Source organism: Littorina saxatilis, linkage group LG12, assembly GCF_037325665.1.
Source record: "Littorina saxatilis isolate snail1 linkage group LG12, US_GU_Lsax_2.0, whole genome shotgun sequence".
In the NCBI taxonomy this organism is placed as follows: domain Eukaryota; kingdom Metazoa; phylum Mollusca; class Gastropoda; order Littorinimorpha; family Littorinidae; genus Littorina; species Littorina saxatilis.
This window is the reverse complement of record NC_090256.1, coordinates 63,867,754-63,890,372: the sequence shown is the minus strand read 5'-3', so window position 1 is coordinate 63,890,372 and position 22,619 is coordinate 63,867,754. Positions and strand designations below refer to the sequence as shown.

General features: G+C 43.6%; 1 protein-coding gene across 2 annotated transcripts in view; it reads right to left on the bottom strand.

Moving 5' to 3' along the window:
• LOC138982542 (myosin heavy chain, non-muscle-like) overlaps positions 1-16,177 on the bottom strand; it is a 48,142-nt gene extending 31,965 nt beyond the window's left edge. Inside the window, exon 1 of one of the 2 annotated variants that reach the window (XM_070355853.1) lies at positions 14,362-16,177. In XM_070355853.1, coding sequence (XP_070211954.1) covers positions 14,362-15,283 — 922 coding nt within the window. In that variant the 5' untranslated portion in view covers positions 15,284-16,177. The remainder of the gene's footprint in view (positions 1-14,361) is intronic. The other variant, XM_070355852.1, reaches the window with a different exon arrangement.
• Between the last annotated feature and the right edge of the window lie 6,442 nt (positions 16,178-22,619).

Genomic DNA, 22,619 nt, shown 5'->3' with positions numbered 1-22,619 from the left:
TGTGTGATTAAAAACATTGAAACTGACACTACCCATTCCAGGAAGGATGAACGTTTTAACGTTAATCACAAGAAAAGAGACAAGAAACAGGAACAACATTGAAACGAATCTTCAAAACTCATTGCGCAAGTTCATTTTACGGAGTGGCATTGCCATCAAAAGCAAGCAATCCGTTTCAAATAACATTATTAAAGTTGGAATTGTAACTTTAATGCCAGTAACTCGACGATGAATGGATATATGGATATATATTCCCATCATAAAAATGGGTATGTATCTTATAATCTAATATCATACAGACACGGGGAAAGTTTCAAATGTCATTTCAAGAGGCATTTGTGCACTGAACCACACTTTTACTTAATGACAATGGCAAAAATACAGTTCTGCTGGAGGATGAACCTCTGAAATTCGAGGCTTGCGCTCATGCCGACTTCTACGAGTGTATAGTCCTTTACGACAGATTTGTAGGCCAGGTCTGCTTTTCAAATACCCACACAACTATACCAGCCTTGAAAAGTACCACGCAGCATTGTATCTGGTGAAAGCAAGCAACTCATAAATATACGACAATCGCAGTTTTGTACTTTGGATGAGCTGTACGTCCCGCAAACTGCTCGTTACAAACCTATAAAGTTAAGCAATGGGACAGGACCCGAAAGAACCAGCCGCCCGCAAATCTTGCTGTTACCTTCCATCACAGCCCCCCCCCCCCCCCCCCCCACCCGACCCCACCCCCAACATCCCTTTTGCGGCGTTCCGTTCTATTCTATCTGCTTGTTTGTCATATTTTCATATGTATAGCTTATCACTATTATGTCCTAAATAGTTGCTAATATCATTAACTGTAGACTTTACTTCCAAATATTCATCGGTTCTTTTCAAAAGGCGAATGTTTAAAAAGAATATACTACCTTGTCAATCAAAGCAATCACAACAGGAACGAAATAATCAATAGGAGCTTGACCCTTGGCTTTGTTGCTGAGACACAGACATTTTCAAACAATTTTGAATTTTTAGTGGGTTTTACATTCATTCGAACAGAGACAACTACCGTTTGCTGGTAACATGTTCTCTGTGCGCCTGTCATTTTAGAGAGCAGAACCGTTTTGTTTTGCTACAACGAACGGTAAATCCCTCAGACTAGGATATGCGTCTGTGCTACTGTGCCTACATGTCTGTCCATATGTCTGTCTCTCTACGCTTGCAACCCGTGTCTGTGCGTCTGAAGTGAATACGATGAAATGCAGCGGCAGCATCACAAAGGGAAAGATATCATAATATAATGCGTCAGAGATAGTTTGACACGAAAAGCGAGACACGGCCTTCACACGTTAGCGATGTCTAACAGAAAGATGTTGCAAAACACTTGTCCTTGTCACCAGTCTTGCCTTTTACGGTCGTGACCTAGCAACCCACTTGCATACATTTGAAATGTTTCACCATTATAACGGCTGACAGTTAAGATCCCGACCCCGGAAAGCTATTTTTGTAGACTTTAACATCTTTTTCCTTAACCTTGAAGATGGAGGTGTTAGGGCCACGCTATCAATACAAGGTTATTATGCACAGTTACACTCACACACACACACGCTCTAACGCAAACACAGAGAGAGAGAGAGAGAGAGAGAGAGAGAGAGAGAGAGAGAGAGAGAGAGAGAGAGAGAGAGAGAGAGAGAGAGGGTACGAGAGAGAGAGAGAGAGAGAGAGAGATGGAGTGAGAGAGAAAAGGAAAAAGAGAGAGAGAGGGAGAGAGAGTAAGAGAGAGACAGACGGGGACAGAGAGAACATATTTTTACGAAATGTTCCATTTGCTTATATCAAGACGACCTTTTCTACAGCCAGTCCCTTTTCGACAAAATATAAACGAACAAAAACATGGGGAAAGATAATGAAAGCAATAAAAAGTAATCTACAACAAGCCATGAAACGGCAAAGAAAATGTCGCAAAACCTCAAACATCGTATGAACTCACAGCGAATTCGGCATACCCTGGAACAGTATCTCATACAGGTCTGGCCGTGGAGTCGTCTTATACGAGCATTGACCCTGAAAACCAGAGGAACTGTGAAGAGGAACGCACAAAGAACTCGCAAGAACCCTACGGCTGAAAGGCAACAGAGGCAATGAAAAAAGGAAAGGGATCTCAAAGAGTATAGCCAGTGGTTATGCCGGATTGCAGTGGAGCGATGACAATGATGAAGCAGGAGATTAAAGAACAACACAGCAACTTGTAGTGCTTATTTGTAAACACAGGTGAGGAATGCCTTTGCGTGCCGGAGGGCCCCCTTACCTGAACTTTCAGCACTGATTTATTGAAAACACTACTCTACGCACAGCTTACTATGTTATGGATTTCCTGCCGCAAGCACGTTTCCGCTTCCGTGATTTGCCACGCAGCTGTGGATCTGAATGTTGCCTTTGTAAGCATGTCTTAGCAGAGACTAAGAGTCTTGGGGGTATGGAGAGAGAGTGAGAGAGAGAGAGAGAGAGAGAGAGTGAGAGAGAGAGAGAGAGAGAGAGAGAGAGAGAGAGAGAGAGAGAGAGAGAGAGAGAGAGATAGAGAGAGTATGCATGGGCTAACGCTTGTTCGCACTCCCTCAATCAGGAAGGAGTGTCGTATAATCGAAACACACACACACACACACACACACACACACACACACACACACACACACACACACACACACACACACACACACACACTCCTCCCTTCATCTCAACCCCCTTAACACACACACGTGGCAATGATCTCATTAGCCAGCCATTAAGTGATCTTTTTATGACCCTATGAACTAGATTTTGGCTCAAGAGTAAAACCGTGAAGTACTTTCAGATAATTCACATCCTCGTCAGCAAAGCCAACAACTGAACCCGCAGGATCAAATTAACGTTAATTGGAATAGATACAGCTAATAGGCTCGCAGATTGAAACGCTCAAAGCTGAAGGTTACTCAGTTTTAAAGCGGGTCTTTAGACGGCAACTTGAAAAGGTTTTCTTGCAAAGTGAGCCCAAAGACGCCCAAGGGGCATTACCATGTGGGACGTGGTTAAAGCGACATTGACTTCATTTATGTTTTTGTTGTCGTTTGCAAGAACAGCAATCGCTTTTATTTTAAATGAATGCCACTTTTAAGGGGGATATAACCTCACCATTCAACTTGAACTTTGGTCTTAATCTCATAGTTAAAAAAAAATATATATATACAAGTATATAATTATATAAACAAATATGGAAAAAATAACCAAAATAAGCCTTCACGTTTTCACCAATATTTCGGCCTCGTGGCCTTCGTATATCATATCCTTATGTTCTTTCGCGGTGGCTTTTTTCCGAGGTCGTTCCGACTCTCAACAGTTCGCGATTGTATGTCCGTGTCCCTTTTCTCGTCTGCCTGACTACTCTGCATGCCGGATTTTATGCTCCCTTGATACAATCCTGCACAGAGGTTCCCGTAATGTTAAACAGCTCCGATGAGAGGGCACATCACAATAAAGGACATATTGCGTTGTTCTTTTGTTCGTCATTGAAACAACCATTGATACAATCCTGCACAGAGGTTCCCGTAATGTTAAACACCTCCGATGAGAGGGCACCTCCCAATAAAGGACATGTTGCGTTGTTTTTGTTGTTCGTCATTGAAACAACCCCTCTCACGTGAAGTCACCTGCAATGTAGGGTCGACAGTGTTGGCTGGGTATGAGGATGTCCTATCGTTACAGATACCGTTTTACCTCCAACAACTGTGGAAAGAATGATTACTGAATCTTTTCATTTTGTATTAAACAACTGTGGTAAGTGTGAATCAAAAAACAAGAAAGGTAGGTTGTTGGAACCGCCCATCTCGCGTTCAATAACATTAAATTCCACATATATAATAATAATAATAATAATAATAATAATAATAATAATAATAATAATAATAATAATAATATGGGAGATTTATAGAGCGCTCTACGTTCTCTAAGCGCTTTACAATGAAAAAAACATACATATACATACAAAGCAAAGCGAAAAAAACCATGTGCAGCAGCATTCAAGCACACAAGTGAACAACGAAGCACTACAAGCTGCAAGCATACTAACACAGGCAAAACATTCAAACATTCAAACACCTGATCAAAAATGCACCATATTGAAATACAAATGAATCAAAATACTGTGTGAAAAAGTGTGTTTTAAGGTTTGTATTGTCCAGGCTTTCACGTGGAATAAAAGCATTCTTTGACTTAGACACACACCAAACATCAACATCATCGTGGCTGCATTCTGTACAAATTTGAAATCGTTCGCTAAATCCGCCCAACAGATTGACATAGCTGTCACTATCGAAATAAATTCAACAACATTCCCATTCTGCACAAGAAGCAGCCAGACTCTGCTGCACGCTTTGTTTGTTTGTTTGTTTGTTTGTTTGCTTAACGCCCAGCCGACCACGAAGGGCCATATCAGGACGGTGCTGCTTTGACATATATAACGTGCGCCACACACAAGACAGAAGTCGCAGCACAGGCTTCATGTCTCACCCAGTCACACTATTCTGACACCGGACCAACCAGTCCTAGCTCTAACCCCATAATGCCAGACGCCACGCGGAGCAGCCACTAGATTGCCAATGTTAACGTCTTAGGTATGACCCGGCCGGGGTTCGAACCCACGACCTCCCGCTCACGGGGCGGACGCCTTACCACTAGGCCAACCGTGCCGGTGATTTGCTGCACGCGTTTACATGAGAGAATGCTCTTATTCCGAGAAGAAAGCTGAACAGTTTAGTGCTGTTCAACACGGTCGCTAACACGAGAAGGAATGTACCTTTAACGAAGATAAGGCCACACAAAAAAAGTTGTATGTTTCTGGTCACCCGACCCTACCTAGTTTTTTCCCCGCCGACCCTAGACCTTTTTTTTTTTATTGCATTTGTAAAAAAAAAAAAAAAAAAAGAGAAAAAAAAAGCGTCAAAACGAAAGTACCAGACGGCAGACGACACAAGGGGGATAACCCCACATCCCTTTTGTCTCATTTGTTTTGTAATGTGTTGTCTTTCTCTTTGTATAGTAAGTCAAGTCTCTTTGCGTCACTGTATAGTTATTTTCTACTCTGACAAAAAAACCAAAAAAAAATCCCTACCTACCTACCCTATTTTTTTTAGCCATGTTACCAGAAACATACAACTTTTTTTTGTGTGCCTAATCTTTCACCTACAGCACACAAAAAACACCCGGAGAGGTACGTAACCACCGTGAAGGCCGTGCGACCGATTATCTTCCGATACAGCCACTGAGCCGTCAGACTTCTTCTCCGTTATCATCACCATCAGAAACCACTGCTGCACAACGCTTCTCTATAATTAGCTTAAAGAAAAATAAGGTGTGTTTATCGGCACATATTTTAATTTATCAAAAATACAGTCGGTTGGTCAAGAACAAAACATAAACAAAAACTTTCGGAATGGGTTTGTTTGTTTGTTTGTTTGTTTGTTGTTGAAACATAATTTTTCATTGTCTCAGGTGTAAGGACATTGTTGCCACACTCTCTCTTTGTCTGTCTGTCTGTCTGCCTGCCTCTCTCTCTCCCTCTCTCTCAGTCTCTCTCACTCTCTCTCTATCCCCAGGCATGGGAATTGAAAATTGTAAAAAAACCGGAAAATTTATAACTGAAGACGCGAAGCGTCATGTCGACGGCGCGATGCGCCTAGCCTTACCTGGGGGTTTCGGGGGCATGCCCCCCCGGAAATTTTTTTTCTCCAAAGAACCCAGATGGTGCAATCTGGTGTCATCTGAGCTCCAAGTTTGCCATTAAATTCTGTTCTTAGAATCAGAGTTTTTAGTACAAAAATGTACCAATTTTTGCTTTTTTGAAGAAAAAAATATATACATGTATTATATGGTTTAAATTTGTTAAAAAAATTGATCTGAGACAAACAGGAACATGTAACTTGTAACACAATCTGTGCAATCTGGTTTACTTTCAAACATACAAGTTCAAGTAACTGAGGCGGGCGGTAGCAGTGCGTGAACAAAGTACGGAAAGTTTTCGCGGGCTTTTGCGCAAAGGCCAAAGTAACCGGTGCTTTTTTTGTGTGCCTCCCCCCTTTATTTTTTCGGCGGACACTTTTGCATTTTCGGCGGAACAAAAAAACAAATTCGGCGGAAATCCGTCGTTTGGCGGACAATTCCCATGCCTGATCCCTCTCGCTCTCTCTCTCTCACTCCATCTTGCTCTTCCTCTCTCTCTCTCTCTCTCTCTCTCTCTCTCTCTCTCTCTCTCTCTCTCTCTCTCTCTCTCTCTCTCTCGTTTACTCCCCCGCTCCATGTTTCTTTAATTGTTATGTTTTACTATGATTAGTGAATTCGTGTTGCTTTGTTTTTTGCGATTTTTTTCTGCAGTCTTAACTTCTCGTCAATTTGTCCGAATCTGTACAGGAAGGATGATGTCGATTGAGTGACGTATACGTGAAACAGCTGTGCTTCAATGTTGGGATATTACGACAGAGAGAGAGAGAGAGAGAGAGAGAGAGAGAGAGAGAGAGAGAGAGAGCCTGTGAGAGAGAGAGAGAGAGAGAGAGAGAGAGAGAGAGAGAGAGAGGCAGGCAGACAGACAGACAGACAAGGAGAGAGAGTGGAAACAGTCTTTCCATGCCCATAGTTATACCTGCTTCCCAGTTCGCTCCCTTGTTACGCTGAGAGTTGTTTTGCACCTGTGGGTGTAATAAAATTGGAAACTTAGATTTGAGCAGGCAGCTACGGGTGTCTTCTTTCTCTTCTTATTGCAGTTGTGGTCTGGAAAAAGGAGAAAAAGGAACACAAATGCGCTGAAGTTGGCAAATTACTGTGCGGAGTACGTTACTGGTTGACAAATTGTTTCTCTAAGCCCTATAGAATAAGTGATTCTGGGGTTGTTTCAATGGATTTGTGTGTATGTGTGTGTGTGTGTGTGTGTGTGTGTGTGTGTGTGTGTGTGTGTGTGTGTGTGTGTTTGTGTTTGTGAGTGTATGTACGTGCGCGCGCGCGCGTGTTTGTGTCAGCGTTAGAATTTTATGCTGTGGTTGTTGTTAGGATTATAGCTGGTCTCCTTTCTCATTAAAAATGTTGGATTCATCTCTTCCGACAAGTTCTCTCAATCAGTTCTAATGCGAACAATGAAGTAGACAGACATTACCCTGCTGTGCTGAGAAGGTGTTGCCCACTGTGGTATATACAACATATAAAAGCGAACCTGATTGAAAAGTGGTTGGAAGGGTAAGGTATAATAAAACATAACCTTTTTGAAAAGCAAAAGACTGCGAACACCTTAAAAATCCAGCAAGGGATATTTGTTTAATACGCTTACATACAATAAAGAAGACAGTCGGTACCCAACTGTGGTATATACTGCACAGCATAATATAGACGTTTTCCTCTTTCTAAGCCCTTGTCAGTTCGTGCAGCGTCTTGCAGTAAACAGGCGAAACAGGTTCAGGTGTCTGTCGCGGCAATAGGGGGAAGGGGGATCCTCTGTCAGGACGCAAATTGTCGTCTTTGTAGTCTTTTCCCCACGGCGTGAAACCTGACGCCCTGTCGGTACAAAGGGCTCTCATTATGCGGCCGTGACGTAAACGAATGGTCAACTGTCTTGGCGCTGCCGTTTTTACGATGACGTATTTGTGTGGGGCCCTTCCAAGCATGTTGTCAACAGACTGCGTCTTGGTGGGAACTGTTCCGTCTAAGCGGCTTCTGTGCTTGTTTGGACATCATGTCAACACGGCGGCAGAGACAGTTTTTTAATTATTTTTCCCCTTTGGTTTCTCTATTGTATTTTGTTCTATTTTTTTAAATTATTTTTTTGTTTACCTCGGTTGCATGCAGACTGCTCCATCCCTACTTTTTTTTTTTTTTTTTAAAGACGGAGAGAATCCTTCTCCGTTGGTCTTTTCATTTCTATTTCAAATCAAATCCCTAATTATCCTGGTATGGACTAAGGAATCCCCCGGAATCAGAGTAGGAAAACCTAATCGCGGGGAAAAACGGCCATACACATAGAGGCCCACTCGTGCCTGCGAGAGTACGTGGGAGTCGCAGCAAACGAAAACGACAGAAGAAGAACGACTTCAGACGCAGTGTTTCTCACTCTCGGTTTATTGTCCTGCTACTGATATTCTCACCGCGAAACATGCATGGCTTGTTAGCTCTAACAACCCCTGAAACTGTCTTTTTGTAGGCAACCGTGGCATTTTGGACCTGTAGCACTTTGCTGCACGAAGCGGAAACAAAACAACAGTCGTTTCAGTCTGTGTGAAGCCTGCCTTTTCGATCCAACGTTGACACTTTAGTGTGGTTAACATAAAGAGACTGACAAATTGGCGTGCAGGTACAAATTAGGACTTCTTTCCATCAGTGTCTGAACACTGGGTTCTCCAGAAAGTGTGTCAATCTGAATAGCCTACTGTGCCGTCGCTGTTCACACGTCATCTTTCGCTCGAAAGAAACGTCTCTGCGTTTTTGAGCTCATTTTCGTTTTGAACAAAAAGACACACAATTTGCCCCCTATCTCTCTCCCCCCCCCCCCCAACACGGTTCCTCTTTTTCTCTTCAACCAAAAGTGGTTAGACAATGCTCCACGTGATGTTATGCAGATTTAGAAAAGCCATGTAACAACTGTTATGTTCTCAAAGCATATATACACTTTTACTTGAACTTTTATAACGGTCATCTTCACAGAAGAATCGGTTATACATTCAGTTTTGGTAAATACATACATGTATATGTAACTTTTGTAACTTTTAAAATGCTTAAAATGTCCAACAAAAATATATTAATATAACTAACAAAACAACTTAACAAATAGCTGAATAAATAAATATAGGTGAATAAAACTGAACAGAACTCTTACGGTAACAGTCAACCACTCTTTATCGTGGAGTACCTGAATGTTCGAATACGAACAAGTACAAAAAAGTGCTACGTTTCATGTTCTGATAACCTCTGACACTTTTCAAAAGCGCTAAGCAGATTATCAAAAAGATCACCGCTCAATAAAATCTCGAATGCCGGTAGTCAAGTGGGGTACTTACCTGCCTTCAAACAATTGTTTTGTACATTTGTTACTCTCCTGTCAACTTCAAACGAACGATAGCCGATATATCTGACACATTCGAGTAACTCAGTGAAGTTATATTCGTCTGCAGTGTTAGACGAGTGGTTTATGCTGTGATATGGAGCTATTCTTTCTCACAGATGTTTATGTGGTTGTGCATTCACTCCGTTTCCTGCTCTGATAAACTCTTGTCTTAGTAAGCCTCCCGTAAACCATCACAAATACGGTCAGGCTTTTACACACAGTACAAACACCATTTCATTTAAACACTCACCAATTGAGAACATCATAGGTGCCCTCCGTAAAGAGCGAACAATTTTCAAAGAATTTATTTCTGCGTGGTTTATCTTACCCCTGAGCCATCGTGAACCCGTGTGATCCAGTTTTCCCTTTTCACAATGCAGTCGTCATAGTTAGTCATTTGAATGCGACTCGACGTGAGCTTATCTACAATAGCACGTTTTTTTTATGCACGAAACAACGGCTGTGGTTCACAAGAACTCTAGCGATGGCTTTTGACTGTTGAGAGGAACGGCGATTTGCACTGATAAACCGGCCGTCGTCTGCTACGACCCTTGCGTGACCCTGCTTCCGGGCTTTTCTTTTTTTAAACTTTCACAACTTCGAATTGTTCTGATCTTGTCTTGATGAAAAACGAATTCTTTTATGATTAAAGAATGTTTGTGTAACAAGCTGTCAATTTATAATTTAGATTTTAAAAGTTAGGTCTAGCGCAAAAACGAGGCGCCGTTGTTGTTAACGGAACAAGTCTACGAAAATAAATTCTTTGAAAATGTCTCACGCTCGACAGAAAGCAGCCAGGATGTTCCCGTTCGGTGAGCGTTCAAATGGAAGTATGCTTGTACTGTATTTAGACGCTCGGGGAGCTCTGTGATGGTTAACGGGAGGCTTACTGTGCCTTTAATATCCCCCCCCCCCCCCCTTCGATCCTTCGTCCAAACGTTGTTGATACCGGGCGGCCTCGGTCGGAACAGCATAACATCAATGCAAAAGTATTTAAGACAGACATACAACATAATTTGCGCTAGATCAGTAAATGATAGGTCTTTCTTTGTGTTTGCAAATAATGCTCAGTTTTGCTTTATGGAAACTTGTTTTCATTTTTAATCGAATAAGTTTATTTTTAGAGGGTTTTCTTCTTCTTCTTCTTCTTCTTCTTCTTCTTCTTCTTCTTCTTCTTCTTCTTCTTTCCTTCTTTCCTTCTTTCCTTCCTTCCTTCCTTCCTTCCTTCCTTCTTCTTTCTTCTTCTTCTTCTTCTTCTTCTTCTTCTTCTTCTTCTTCTTCTTCTTCTTCTTCTTCTTCTTCTTCTTCTTCGTTTATGGGCTGAAACTCCCACGTTCACTCACGTTTTTGCACGAGTTGGTTTGTACATGTATGACCGTTCCTACCCCGCCATTTAAGCAGCCATACGCCGCTTTCGGAGGATTTTTAGAGGGACGATTTGACGATATAATTATACCCTCTTTTGAAAAAACTGTCACTCGACTCCCGTGACAAAAATCTTCAAGTCAAAAAGTGGGCTCACTTGCCAAAACATATCAGTTGAATACAAATAACACGCGCGTGAATAACGAAAAAGTTTCACGATATTTATTTTGCGAAGTTGTTATGTGTCTGTACTTACCATCCAAAAACAACTATATTTTCTCACATATATAGTATGAATGAAATAACACGTGTAGGAATTATCTATTTCATGAGAGAAAAAATGGTGTGCTATTCAATATTGCCAAGATAATGCTTCGCTGTCGACCCACATTTGTGAACATGGAATAATCACATTGAAGCCATTCATACATTCACAGACGAAGGTTTCTCTATTTGTACAGCATGATGAGGCTGGATGGAGTGCGTGACGATATCACATCAGATGAAGATTTACAACCGGGAAAATTTAGATTTCAAGTAGAACGTGTCAAAATATAAGATTTTAAGCTCTCCAGCAGATGTTGAGAACACATCAATACAATGACATCGTAAGAATTAAATTGCTGCGACAACAACAACGAAGGAAAGACGCAATGACGCCCTCTCTCTCTCTCTCTCTCTCTCTCTCTCTCTCTCTCTCTCTCTCTCTCTCTCTCTCTCTCTCTCTCTCTCTCTCTCTCTCTCTCTCCCTCTCTCTCTCTCTCTCTCTCTCTCTTGCCCTCGCTCACAATCTTTCACTCTCTCTCTCTCTCACTCTCTCTCACTCTCTCTCTCTCTCTCTCTCTCTCTCTCTCTCTCTCTTGCTCTCGCTCACAATCTTTCACTCTCTCTCTCTCCTCTCTCTCTCTCTCTCTCTCTCTCTCTCTCTCTCTCTCTCTCTCTCTCTCTCTCTCTCTCTCTCTCTCTCTCTCTCTCTCTCTCTCTCTCTCTCTCTCTACTTCTTCTTCCTTTTCTTCTTCCTTTTTTCCTTCTTCTCTTTCTTCATCAACAACTCTCTGTCTCTTTCTCTCTGTGTCTGGCTGGCGGGCTTGCTAACTCGCAGATAGACAAAAAAACAGAGACATAATATTACACTTTACATGCTCGCAGACAGGCAGAAAGAAGAAAGGAGGAGTGGGGCTTATAACAGGATACATAAGGATAACGTATCATATAGTCATGTGAGGTTACACCTCCGAGTTGCTTTCTACCTGAGGAAAGCGAGCTGCCATACATTACGGCGCCACCCAATCAGTTCTTTTCACATTTAGTCAAGTTTTGACTAAATGTTTTAACATAGACTTTCTTTTCTTTATTTGGTGTTTAACGTCGTTTTCAACCATTCAAGGTTATATCGCAACGGGGAAAGGGGGAAGATGGGATAGAGCCACTTGTCAATTGTTTCTTGTTCACAAAAGCACTTATCAAAAATTTGCTCCAGGGGCTTGCAACGTAGTACAATATATTACCTTACTGGGAGAATGCAAGTTTCCAGTACAAAGGACTTAACATTTCTTACATACTGCTTGACTAAAATCTTTACAAAAATGGACTATATTCTATACAAGAAACACTTAACAAGGTTAAAAGGAGAAACAGAATCCGTTAGTCGCCTATTACGACATGCTGGGGAGCATCGGGTAAATTCTTCCCACTAACCCGCGGGAGGTTAACATAGACGGGGGATCGAGACGAGGATGGTGGTGTATGTGTGAGTTGTGTGAGTGTGTGTGTGTGTGTGTAGAGCGATTCAGAGAAAACTACTGAACCGATCTTCATGAAACTTTACATGAGAGTTCCTGAGTATAATATCCTCAAACGTTTTTGTAAAATTTTTTGAAAATATATGGTATTGATGACGTCAAATCCGGCTTTTTGTGAAAGTTGAGGCCGCACTGTCACGCCCTCATTTTTTTTTTTTATCAAATGAATTGAATTTTTGGTCAAGCAATCTTCGACTAAGGCCGGACTTTGGTATTACATTTCAGCTAGGAGTCTTACAATTAGTTAACGAGTTTGGTCATTAAAAATCTGAAAATTGTAACTAAAATTATTGTTTTATAAAACGATCCAAAAATAATGTCATCTTATTTTCCATAATTTTCTGATTTCAAAAACATATAAATAAGCTATAAAAAAAACAAAAAAAACAAATAATGATCAAAATTAAATTTCCAAAATCGATTTTAAAAACAATTCCATCGTATTTCCTGTCGTTACCTGATTCCAAAAACATATCATGTAGATATGTTATGTTTTGATTAAAAACAAGCTCAGAAAGTTAAAAAGAATAGAAATACAGAAAAGCGTGCTACCCTTCTTAGCGCAACCACTACCGCGCTATACTGGCTTTTCAATTTTACTGCCTTTTCCACGAGCGGGGGACTGACGATGCTATACGTTCTTGGAGAAAAAATGCAGTGCGTTCAGTTTCATTCTGTGAGTTCGACAGCTTGACTAAATGTAGTAATTTCACCTCACGCGACTTGTTTCTTCTTTTTTTCTGCATGCATGCGTTCATGTTTCAAAGCCATGAGACTGTTGCTGTAAACCTGGGGTCTTTATCGTGCGCATGCGTACACACGGGGAGGTTCGGACGCCGAGGAGAAAGTTGACTCTGGGAAATGAATACCTGGTGGGGTCGAAACCACGACAATAGTGACATGTAACATGTGAGCTCTGAGACGCGGGCAGACACACAAATACACACAAACTCACACGCTATCTCTGTCTCTGTCTGTGTGTCTGTGTGTCTGTGTGTCTGTCTGTCAGTCTGTCTGTCTGTCATCTCTGTCTCTCTGTCTGCCCCCCCCTCCCATCCCTACGTGCTGTGCTTGTTTCAGACAAATAACAAAAACTGAAACCGTAGAAAAGCATACATTTCGAAACTTGCAGCTGCAGACATAAATAAATTCGCAATTTATGAGAGAGAAAAAATCAACAACAAAAATCGGTGACACCCGCACAGATAGTTTTAACACTGCTTTACAACACTTACATAAACAAAAGACCGAATCTCCTGCGCAGAAGAATAATTATTTATTTGCTAGTGTTTAAACTGTTGTGAGGCAAAACATGGCGTGCAATGGCGAATGTTCGAATTGGATGACGAAGACTTACAAATAAAGGAACATATCAGAGCATTTTGTTTGAGGAGGGAGAAGAGAATCGGACAAACAGAGTGACAGATAGACAGACAGACAAAACAGACAGACAGACAGGCGGGCAAAAGCATGATAGACAGACAGACAGACAAAACAGACAGACAGACAGGCGGGCAAAAGCATGATAGACAGACAGACAGACAAAACAGACAGACAGACAGGCGGGCAAAAGCATGATAGACAGACAGACGGACAAAACAGACAGACAGACAGGCGGGCAAAAGCATGATAGACAGACAGACAGACAAAACAGACAGACAGACAGGCGGGCAAAAGCATGATAGATGGACAGACGGACAAAAGCAACACTGATTTGTGGAAGTTTTGCTGTTCATGTATATATCTCTTGCTCACCCATCTTCCTTTTCTGTCTTTCCCTTTCTCGAACTCTCCTCCCCCTTCCACTCGCAATTCCCTTCACGTATATCTCTTACTCCTTCTTCCGCCTCTTTCCGTCGCTCTCTCCTGTTGTTGTTGTTGTTGGTGGTGGTGGTGGTGGTGGTGGTATGTGTGTGTGTGTGTGTGTGTGTGTGTGTGTGTGTGTGTGTGTGTGTGTGTGTGTGCGTGCGTGCGTGCGTGCGTGCGTGCGTGTGTGGGTGCGTGTGTGCGTGTGTGTGTGTGTGTTATAAAAACAAAAACAACAAACAAACAAACACAAAAACCCACAAACAAACAAATAAACAAAACCCCACTCACCCGCATAGCAGTCGATGAGCTCGTTCTCGCGGATTGACAGCACTTGCTTGACCCTGGAGTGACGTGACTTCATCTCCTTGTGACGTTTTTCCAGCGTCACGAGCTCCTCTTTCGTCATGTTCAGCCGCAGCTCGCACGTCATCAGCTCTTCCGTCAGCACGTTCTCTGAGCGGATCAGGGTCAACTGCTGTTCCTGCTGCTCGCTCAGCTTCACCTCGCACTCCGAGGCCTTGCCCGAGGACACCCCGAGCTTGTACGACCTGTCCTTCAGCTGGTTCTTCAGGATGGCGCGCTCGCGCTCCATGATGGCCACCCGGTTCTCCGCGTGCAGCAGGTCCTGGCTGACCTTGAAAACGTTCAGCTGCGACTTCTCCAGCATCTTCTCCGTCTCGTTGACCTTGACCTGCGTGTCGAACAGCTGCTCCGTCTTCTGCCTCAGCGCGGTGCGCAGCTTGTCGAACTCCGCGTGCAGGCGGTCCAGCATACTGCTGTCAACTCTCCCACTGCCTCGCGACACCTCCACCTTGCCCTGCCCTACGCTACCCGCAGCCAGCTGTGCCGAGGACTTGACGAGAGAGGCGAAGGACACGTCCTTGCCCAGCAGCTCGCGCACCGTGCCCTCCAAGTCTTTGAGACGCTGCTCGTGCTGGTCCTTCATGACGGAGAAGTTCTTCTCCATGCTGTCGATCTTCTCGTCGTAGATCTCCTCGTCGTCGTCGCGGTAGCCGGGCTTGAAGTGACGCCGACCTCGGCTTCGGCTACAGTCCGAGTCCTGGTTAAGGTGGATGTTGTACACGCACTGCTCGCCCTTGTGGGAGCGCATGAAGGAACACTCGTTGGAGGAACTTGATGTTTGTGCCAAGGACAGGACCACGGCGAAAGCGCAGAGGAGGTACGCTGCGACTCTGTCCGATGAAGCCATTCTGGAAAGCTCGGGTTGGTTCCGTTACTTCTCCAAATTAAGCACACACCAACACAAAAATGTGCTTACACACAGGCGATAATGACGCGAATAAGTAGAAAAAAACCATCCGTTAAATTCCTCAAAGCATATCCGATGCTGACTGGGAAATCACACATGCACACTCTCACAGGCTGGGCACGAAACTCCGAACACCATGAAAAATAACTTCTCTATTTGAAGAGAACTGTATCACCACACAGCGAAACCGCTGTCACCGTGAAACCTCAAACCCATCACAGCAACATGCGGGGAAACTCTCACTCAGTACTCCAACTCTAACCTAAGAGGGACACAAAGACAGCCGTACAGACATTCTGTTGCTAAAAGGTTTGAACACAAAACCGGCAATTTTGTTCGCAACTCAGATAACCTGTCTGGTTAGCTGACTGCTCAGCTCGCATCAATATATCTCCGACAAAAACCTTTGAAAAAAAAGCCTGCGACCCTTGACCAAAACTAGTCAAACACAGCAGTTGAAAGAGTAAAATCCGTTCCGGTCCCCCCAGCTGTTTGTTAACCAGATTTCCGAAGTCTCTCGAAAAGCAACTGTTCTCCACTTGTCGCCAGCAGCGGCTGTGTATTGAAGGAGGGAAACTTTTAGAGGCAGACGACAGGAAAGCTTTCCGACTCCCCTCCTCAAGTTGTCTGAACTGAACTGAAACCTCTTTCTTCCGTCTTGTGACACACGCACACACACACACACACACGCACTGGTTTTTCGCAGGTGTCAATCTACCTGAAAAACGGCCGCAGCTACCGCAAAACTGTAACAAATCTCTCGCTTCATGTACGCACTGACGCTAGCGTGCGAACCCAGACTTTGCTGCACAGAAGACCATGGGATCGACTGAGTCGGGACAGAAAAAAAAGAGGCAATACCTATTCTATACTCCCTACGACTGGCCGAGAGAAAACTTTTCCAGCTGTGCGCTTGTTGTAGCGGTGGCCCCCTTTACGATCGGTATTTCTAGTATTTTGCGGCTTGTTTGTATGGTCTGGCTTCTGTTTATTTATGCCGGTCTGTGGTTGTTCATTCAGTCAAGTAAATTTTAAGGGGCTTATTGTCCGTCAGGTCTTAATTGCCTATATTGGACATGAATTGGTTTATACGATTCGAGTTTTTACGCCCTCACGGCTTTTGATGTATGCGTGTTTAGGTGGTATCAGCCTTCTGCACTTATGGTAGAATGACCAAGATCTTTAACGTGCCATTGTGGTGACACGGGGGTGGGAGATGGATACCGTCTCTGGGTCTGCACATAAAGTTGACCCATGTCCGTCCCGGCCCGGATTCGAACCAGCGACCTTTCGATCACAAGTCCAGTGCTCTACCACCTGAGCTACCCGGGCCCCCGCGATCAGTCATTAGGTATGCATGGTTTTTATACCCCCGTCTCTCCATGCAGTTCAAGCGTGGTGCGATCTCAGTGTCGGAGCATCTTCTTCTGAATGGACACATGACGGATTTAGTGGCGAAATTGGGCCTGCGACAAATGCAAAATTAAGTTAATCAAGTCCCCCTCCCCAACAGTTATTTAAAAAGAGAGAAAACACATGATCAGTGAGACTGGTCATATTCATGAGATCCCCGCCACAAGCACAGACACAGACCCACTTCGAAACACAGAGTACACTCTCACGTGTGCACGCATATTCACGCACGCGTGCTAGCACAACATTTTGCACTTCTAATTGCATTTTTCTCCCAACGGCAGTCAGTGATCTAATAACCGGCACGGTTGGCCTAGTGGTATATGGAAAGCCGTTTGGCTCATAACCATTACACGTGTAAAAAATGATTAGTACACGTGCAATAAATAATTGATACACGTGTAATTAATGATTAATACACGTGTAATAAAAATGTCATACACGTGTACGAAATGATTAAATACACGCGTAATAAACATTTCTTACACGTGTATTTAATCATTTCTTACACGTGTATGAAATATTTATTACACGTGTATTTAATCATAAGAAAAAAGATAAATTACACGTGCAATAAGAAATAAATACACGTGTATTAATCATTTATTACACGTGTATTTATGATTTAGTACACGTGTAATGGTTATGAGCCAAACGGCTTTCCATAGTGGTAAGGCGTCCGCCCCGTGATCGGGAGGTCGTGGGTTCGAACCCCGGCCGGGTCATACCTAAGACTGACTTTAAAATTGGCAATCTAGTGGCTGCTCCGCCTGGCGTCTGGCATTATGGGGTTAGTGCTAGGACTGGTTGGTCCGGTGTCAGAATAATGTGACTGGGTGAGACATGAAGCCTGTGCTGCGACTTCTGTCTTGTGTGTGGCGCACGTTATATGTCAAAGCAGCACCGCCCTGATATGGCCCTTCGTGGTCGGCTGGGCGTTAAGCAAACAAACAAACAAACAAACAAAAAAGTTGATCTAATAGTCTCAGTCGCTGTGCTCTAGTGTTAGTGTGTGTGTGTGTGTGTGTGTGTGTGTGTGTGTGTGTGTGTGTGTCAGTGTGCGTGTGTGTGTGTGTGTGTGTGTCAGTGTGCGTGAGTGCGTGTGTGTGTGTGTTTGTGTGTGTCAATGTGTGTGTGTGTGTGTCTGTGTGTGTGTGTGTGTCTGTGTGTCTGTGTGCGTGCGTGCGCGTGGGTGGGTGCGTGTGTGCGTGTGTTGGTGTTGGTGTGTGTGTGTGTGTGTTGGTGTGTGTGTGTGTGTTGGTGTGTGTGTACGTGTGTGTGTTGGTGTGTGTCTGTGTGTCTGTGTGCGTGCGTGCGCGTGGGTGGGTGCGTGTGTGCGTGTGTTGGTGTTGGTGTGTGTGTGTGTGTGTTGGTGTGTGTGTGTGTGTTGGTGTGTGTGTACGTGTGTGTGTGTTGGTGTGTGTGTTGGTGTGTGTGTGAGTGTGTGTTGGTGTGTGTATGTGTGTATGTATGTGTTGTGTGTGTTGGTGTGTGTGTGTGTGTTGGTGTGTGTGTGTGTGTTGGTGTGTGTGTGTGTGCACAGGATGCAGGCCGGTTGTTAATTGTTGATATGTGTGCAAGTGGAGGGATGGTGTCACCGCCTTGTAAGATCTGAGTTGGTGAACCCAAACTGATTTCAAGAGAAGGAATGTGCATTTAACAGAGCTGGGATCAAAGGTTATTTGCAGATGTTAGATAAGCGTTGATGTATGATGCAATTGTTAGTACGCTGTTTGGTGCACAACTCAACTTTCGCGGTCTGTCGTGAAATGTGTCTGCGACTAAAGCAACAATAGGCCAGACTAACCGTCGAACAGAGCAGGAAGTGCATTAAAGGGATAATACCTGAGGAAAAAACAACAACCTGAAACTAGACTTTTCCAAAGTTATACCATCAGATTCTGCGTTGCATATAATGTCAATGCGCAGGAGGACTGCCTTCATCCTGAACTCAGGTCAAAATGAGTTCGGCTCATTCTCTCCCTGACCGGACGCTACAGTCCTACGCGAATCTATCAAAACAAAAATACAGAGTTATCTCCCATATGGTTTTCGCGAGCATGATCTAAATTTGAGATCAGTGTTCGCGAGACGAAAATGATTGCAGATTGGCCGACTTCGACAGTGATCTCTGTTCTGTTCTTCACAGTTATGATAAAGCCATCGTTCTAAGGTCAAAACAAGTCGAAATTTTGGGACTGCTGCCGGAAGGAGACCGTAATATATGGTTTCATCACTGTCAACTGGTTACAGAAAAAATCGTCTGCTCCAGTTAGCGCCGAAACCAAACGGTTGATTATCACGTGCCACTTTTGCCATATTTAGAGTTGTTTGCACAGCAAATACATCCGCGAAAAATAGCTCGCTTGAAACTGTCTTACACATGAATTCCATTGAATTTAAAAATTACAAAACACCATGAAAAATCATTATCGACGATCGCGAATCTGCTTATAGCAATAATACATTACAAAAAGCTCTAAATATGTTAAAAAAATCGGTTTCCTTGCCAGACAAGGAAACTCAAGGCATCCTGTCAGGGAGAGAATGAGCCGAACTCATTTTGACCTGAGTTCAGGATGGACTGCCTTAACAAAAGTAAATGTTTTGAAAGCTTAATTAAATGTCGTTACATAGGCAAAGAAAGAGCACGCGTCGTGAGGGTTGTGTTGGGTTACTTCCACTGAGTTACTTCCCTTGTTTGTGTGCGTAATGCTGGTTACTAGGCCGTCGCGTCATAGACGGCGTCATGCGTCTTGCTGCCAGGTGCGCCTCTGGGCCCTCCTTTTCAGCACCGGAGAGAAGCAGCGCCCTGAATCTCATTCACTCACTTTGATTTAGGTAATTACCATACTTGTGCGTTTTCTAGCAGATCGTGCTGTGTGCATCTCGATTAAGGTACAGTGGATTCTTATTTTTCAGATTCGTCAAATTCGCCAGAAGCTCCTCCCAAACGGTCAGATCAGTTGTATCCCTTTAAATGACGTGTGAGCCTCTTCTCAAGTGGAAAAGAAACCTAATATTACTGGCAGCCTGTGTTTTTCACAGCAAGCTATTAGCTGTAATACTGTGTACTTTATACCCATGCTGGACTTCCAATCCTACCCCGCCCGTAAACGTGTTTAAGGTGACGATTTTGCCCATTGAAAACTGAGACTCACACAAGCACGACATGTGAACGTGGGAGCTGTTTGAAACAACTAACTACAAATAGCATTATCTGATAACACCTTTTCTTCAGTCACGGATGGATGACTCGGGAAAGTGAGTGGCGCATACATACGCTTCTCATTCATCAAGGATAAACTATTCTTTAGGGGTAAACCATGCATGTGAACAATTTTGTATTGACACCTGAGTTTATAGCTACATGCATAATTATACCGCCCTCATAAGAAAAAACCCGCTCCGACCGACTGAACATAACTTGAATTAGGTATAAAAAAAACCACCACAACACAAGAAACACTTTTGGGTGGGTGATAAGCGTCATGTCAACATCATAGCAACATTAATTTTGAAGCGTATTAAGAAAACATGCCCCTTAAGTTACTTACCACTGCTGCCACTGAGGACGTTTCATATACCTCAATTCCATCACCATTCCAGGCTGTCATTCACATATATAGCTATTCTGATGGACACGTGGGGGAATTCGGGGGCTGTGATTGGATGGTCTCTTCCGATCATCAAAGCATAATGCTACGGAAGTCGGCCATTTTTGCCAATATCCAAAAGCATATTGACAATAACAAAGACGCATGGTTCCGGTTTACCCATCTGTACTACACGATGTTTCAATCGATAACAGCACACACTGACAACTTGAAATTCTTCTGGGGAATGTTTTTCAGCTTTACAAATGTCGATAGCATATCCTTTTCTGCTAACTTCCTAGTGAAACAGGACTAAACCAATTATTTTCTGTCCCTAAACACCACAAAATGCCCAAAGTCGAAAGAAGTAGTACAAAGAGGGGAGTAAAGCGGAACAGCCGTTTTTGTGTGCCTGTGTGAGGTCAGTTGCCGACTGACACAAACTTTCGCATTCGGCTTTTCTTATTTCGTAACTCCACACTAAATACCCCAATTCCCCTCTGAAGTGGGGTGTTGCAGGTAGCTCTGTCTCCTCCTTGGGGATGAAGCTACCAGGGGAAGGGATTGTGTTGGAGGTGCGGGTAGAGGGGTAGCCCTCCCGGTGCTCCCCCTTGGACCTCCCTAGTCTAGGACCCTGGGTCTTCGCGAGGTGGCCTTTGTGGCGTAATCCCTCCGGACTAGCATAACGTTTCCCTGTCCCAAGACCGACCGTGCGTGGTTTATGACCACATCCTCTACGAGGTGACCCTATCAACTAGGCAGCGCAAGCCCCTAGGCGAAACACGGCGGATCTAGAGGAGAGAACCTCGATAAATAAAAACCTGAGCTGCCATGAAGACGGAGCATGTTGGCTGAGGACAGCGGGCAGACCTCCTGTGCCGACACCCATCTACAGGAGAAAACCAGGCATGCACGCATCAAACCCAACATGGCCACATGGCCTGGCCCTCTGAAGTATTGATGTTCAACCCATGGCACTAACATTCATGTAGTCGTTTATAACTGAGGTTGAAAAATTCGCTTAATGACGAGACAAGTATAAATGCCATTCACCAAACTGAAAACTTCGCTGCCGTCTGTTCGCGTTGTACGGATTACCTGTTCTCTTCTCCTCCCCTTGTTGCATCCTAGTTCTTCAGTTGTTTCTAGTTTTCTGTTGATGTTGTGTTTTGGTCTTCTTCACAAGTAGTCTTGTTCAAAATTAAAAAAACTCAAACTTCTTTTTGTTGTATACGAATGAACTAATAAAAAGCTGTTTAACAGCTGTGTTGTCAAATCGAGTTTTTTTCCAAAGTCAGTGTGGCGCTTTCGCAAAACTAATGCGCATAACTGAAACGGCGTCTGCTATCAAAACCTGAGATCAACGCATCGACGCAAAAACTGTCATTTTGTAAGTTTGGAACAACAAATCAAGGTCAGAACAGCTATATAATCGCTATTGTATTTTCAGCGTAGCAATAGGGTCCGATATTTAGACTCGAACAAGTATAATGCGACTCGTCTTCGACTCGTCGGCATTATACTTGTCTCGTCTAAATATCGGACCCTATTGCTACGCTGAAAACACAATAGCTGTTAATGTTCAAGGATAGGTTCTGTACAGCTATGACAACTGTGCAGTGACATTGTGTTCTGGGCCTGATTTAATATGGTTAATCTAAACTATCAACTTTCTGGAATATCGTCAAAACTAATGTCAAACCGCAGACAGCACACACACACACACACACACACACACACACACACACACACACACACACACGTGCACAAGCGCGTTCGGGCGCATACACACAGACAAACACACACGCGCGCACACATATTCGAGTGTACGCACGTAGGCACGCTCGCACGTAGGCACGCTCGCACGCACAGACAGACAGACAGACAGACAGACAGACACACACACAGACACACACACACACACACACACACACACACACACACACACACACACACACACACACACACACACACACACACACACACACACACACACTGTTGCTTAAGACAGACGCATGGATGGTTTATGTTCTCGCAACATGAAAATACGTAACGGGACAACATCTGTTCGGTGTAATAGTTCTGTCAAGAAGTTGTTGTCTTGACTTTTATCATGTAACAATCAGGTGAGGAATCTCAATTAAGTCTACCACTGTGGATTGCACGAAACAGCCAAAGTGTTCACATCCATTTTCACGCTGGCTGCGTAGAGATGTTTCTGTCTTCATTTTTCGTCCCTTCACATACATCTTCATGTATTCCATCAA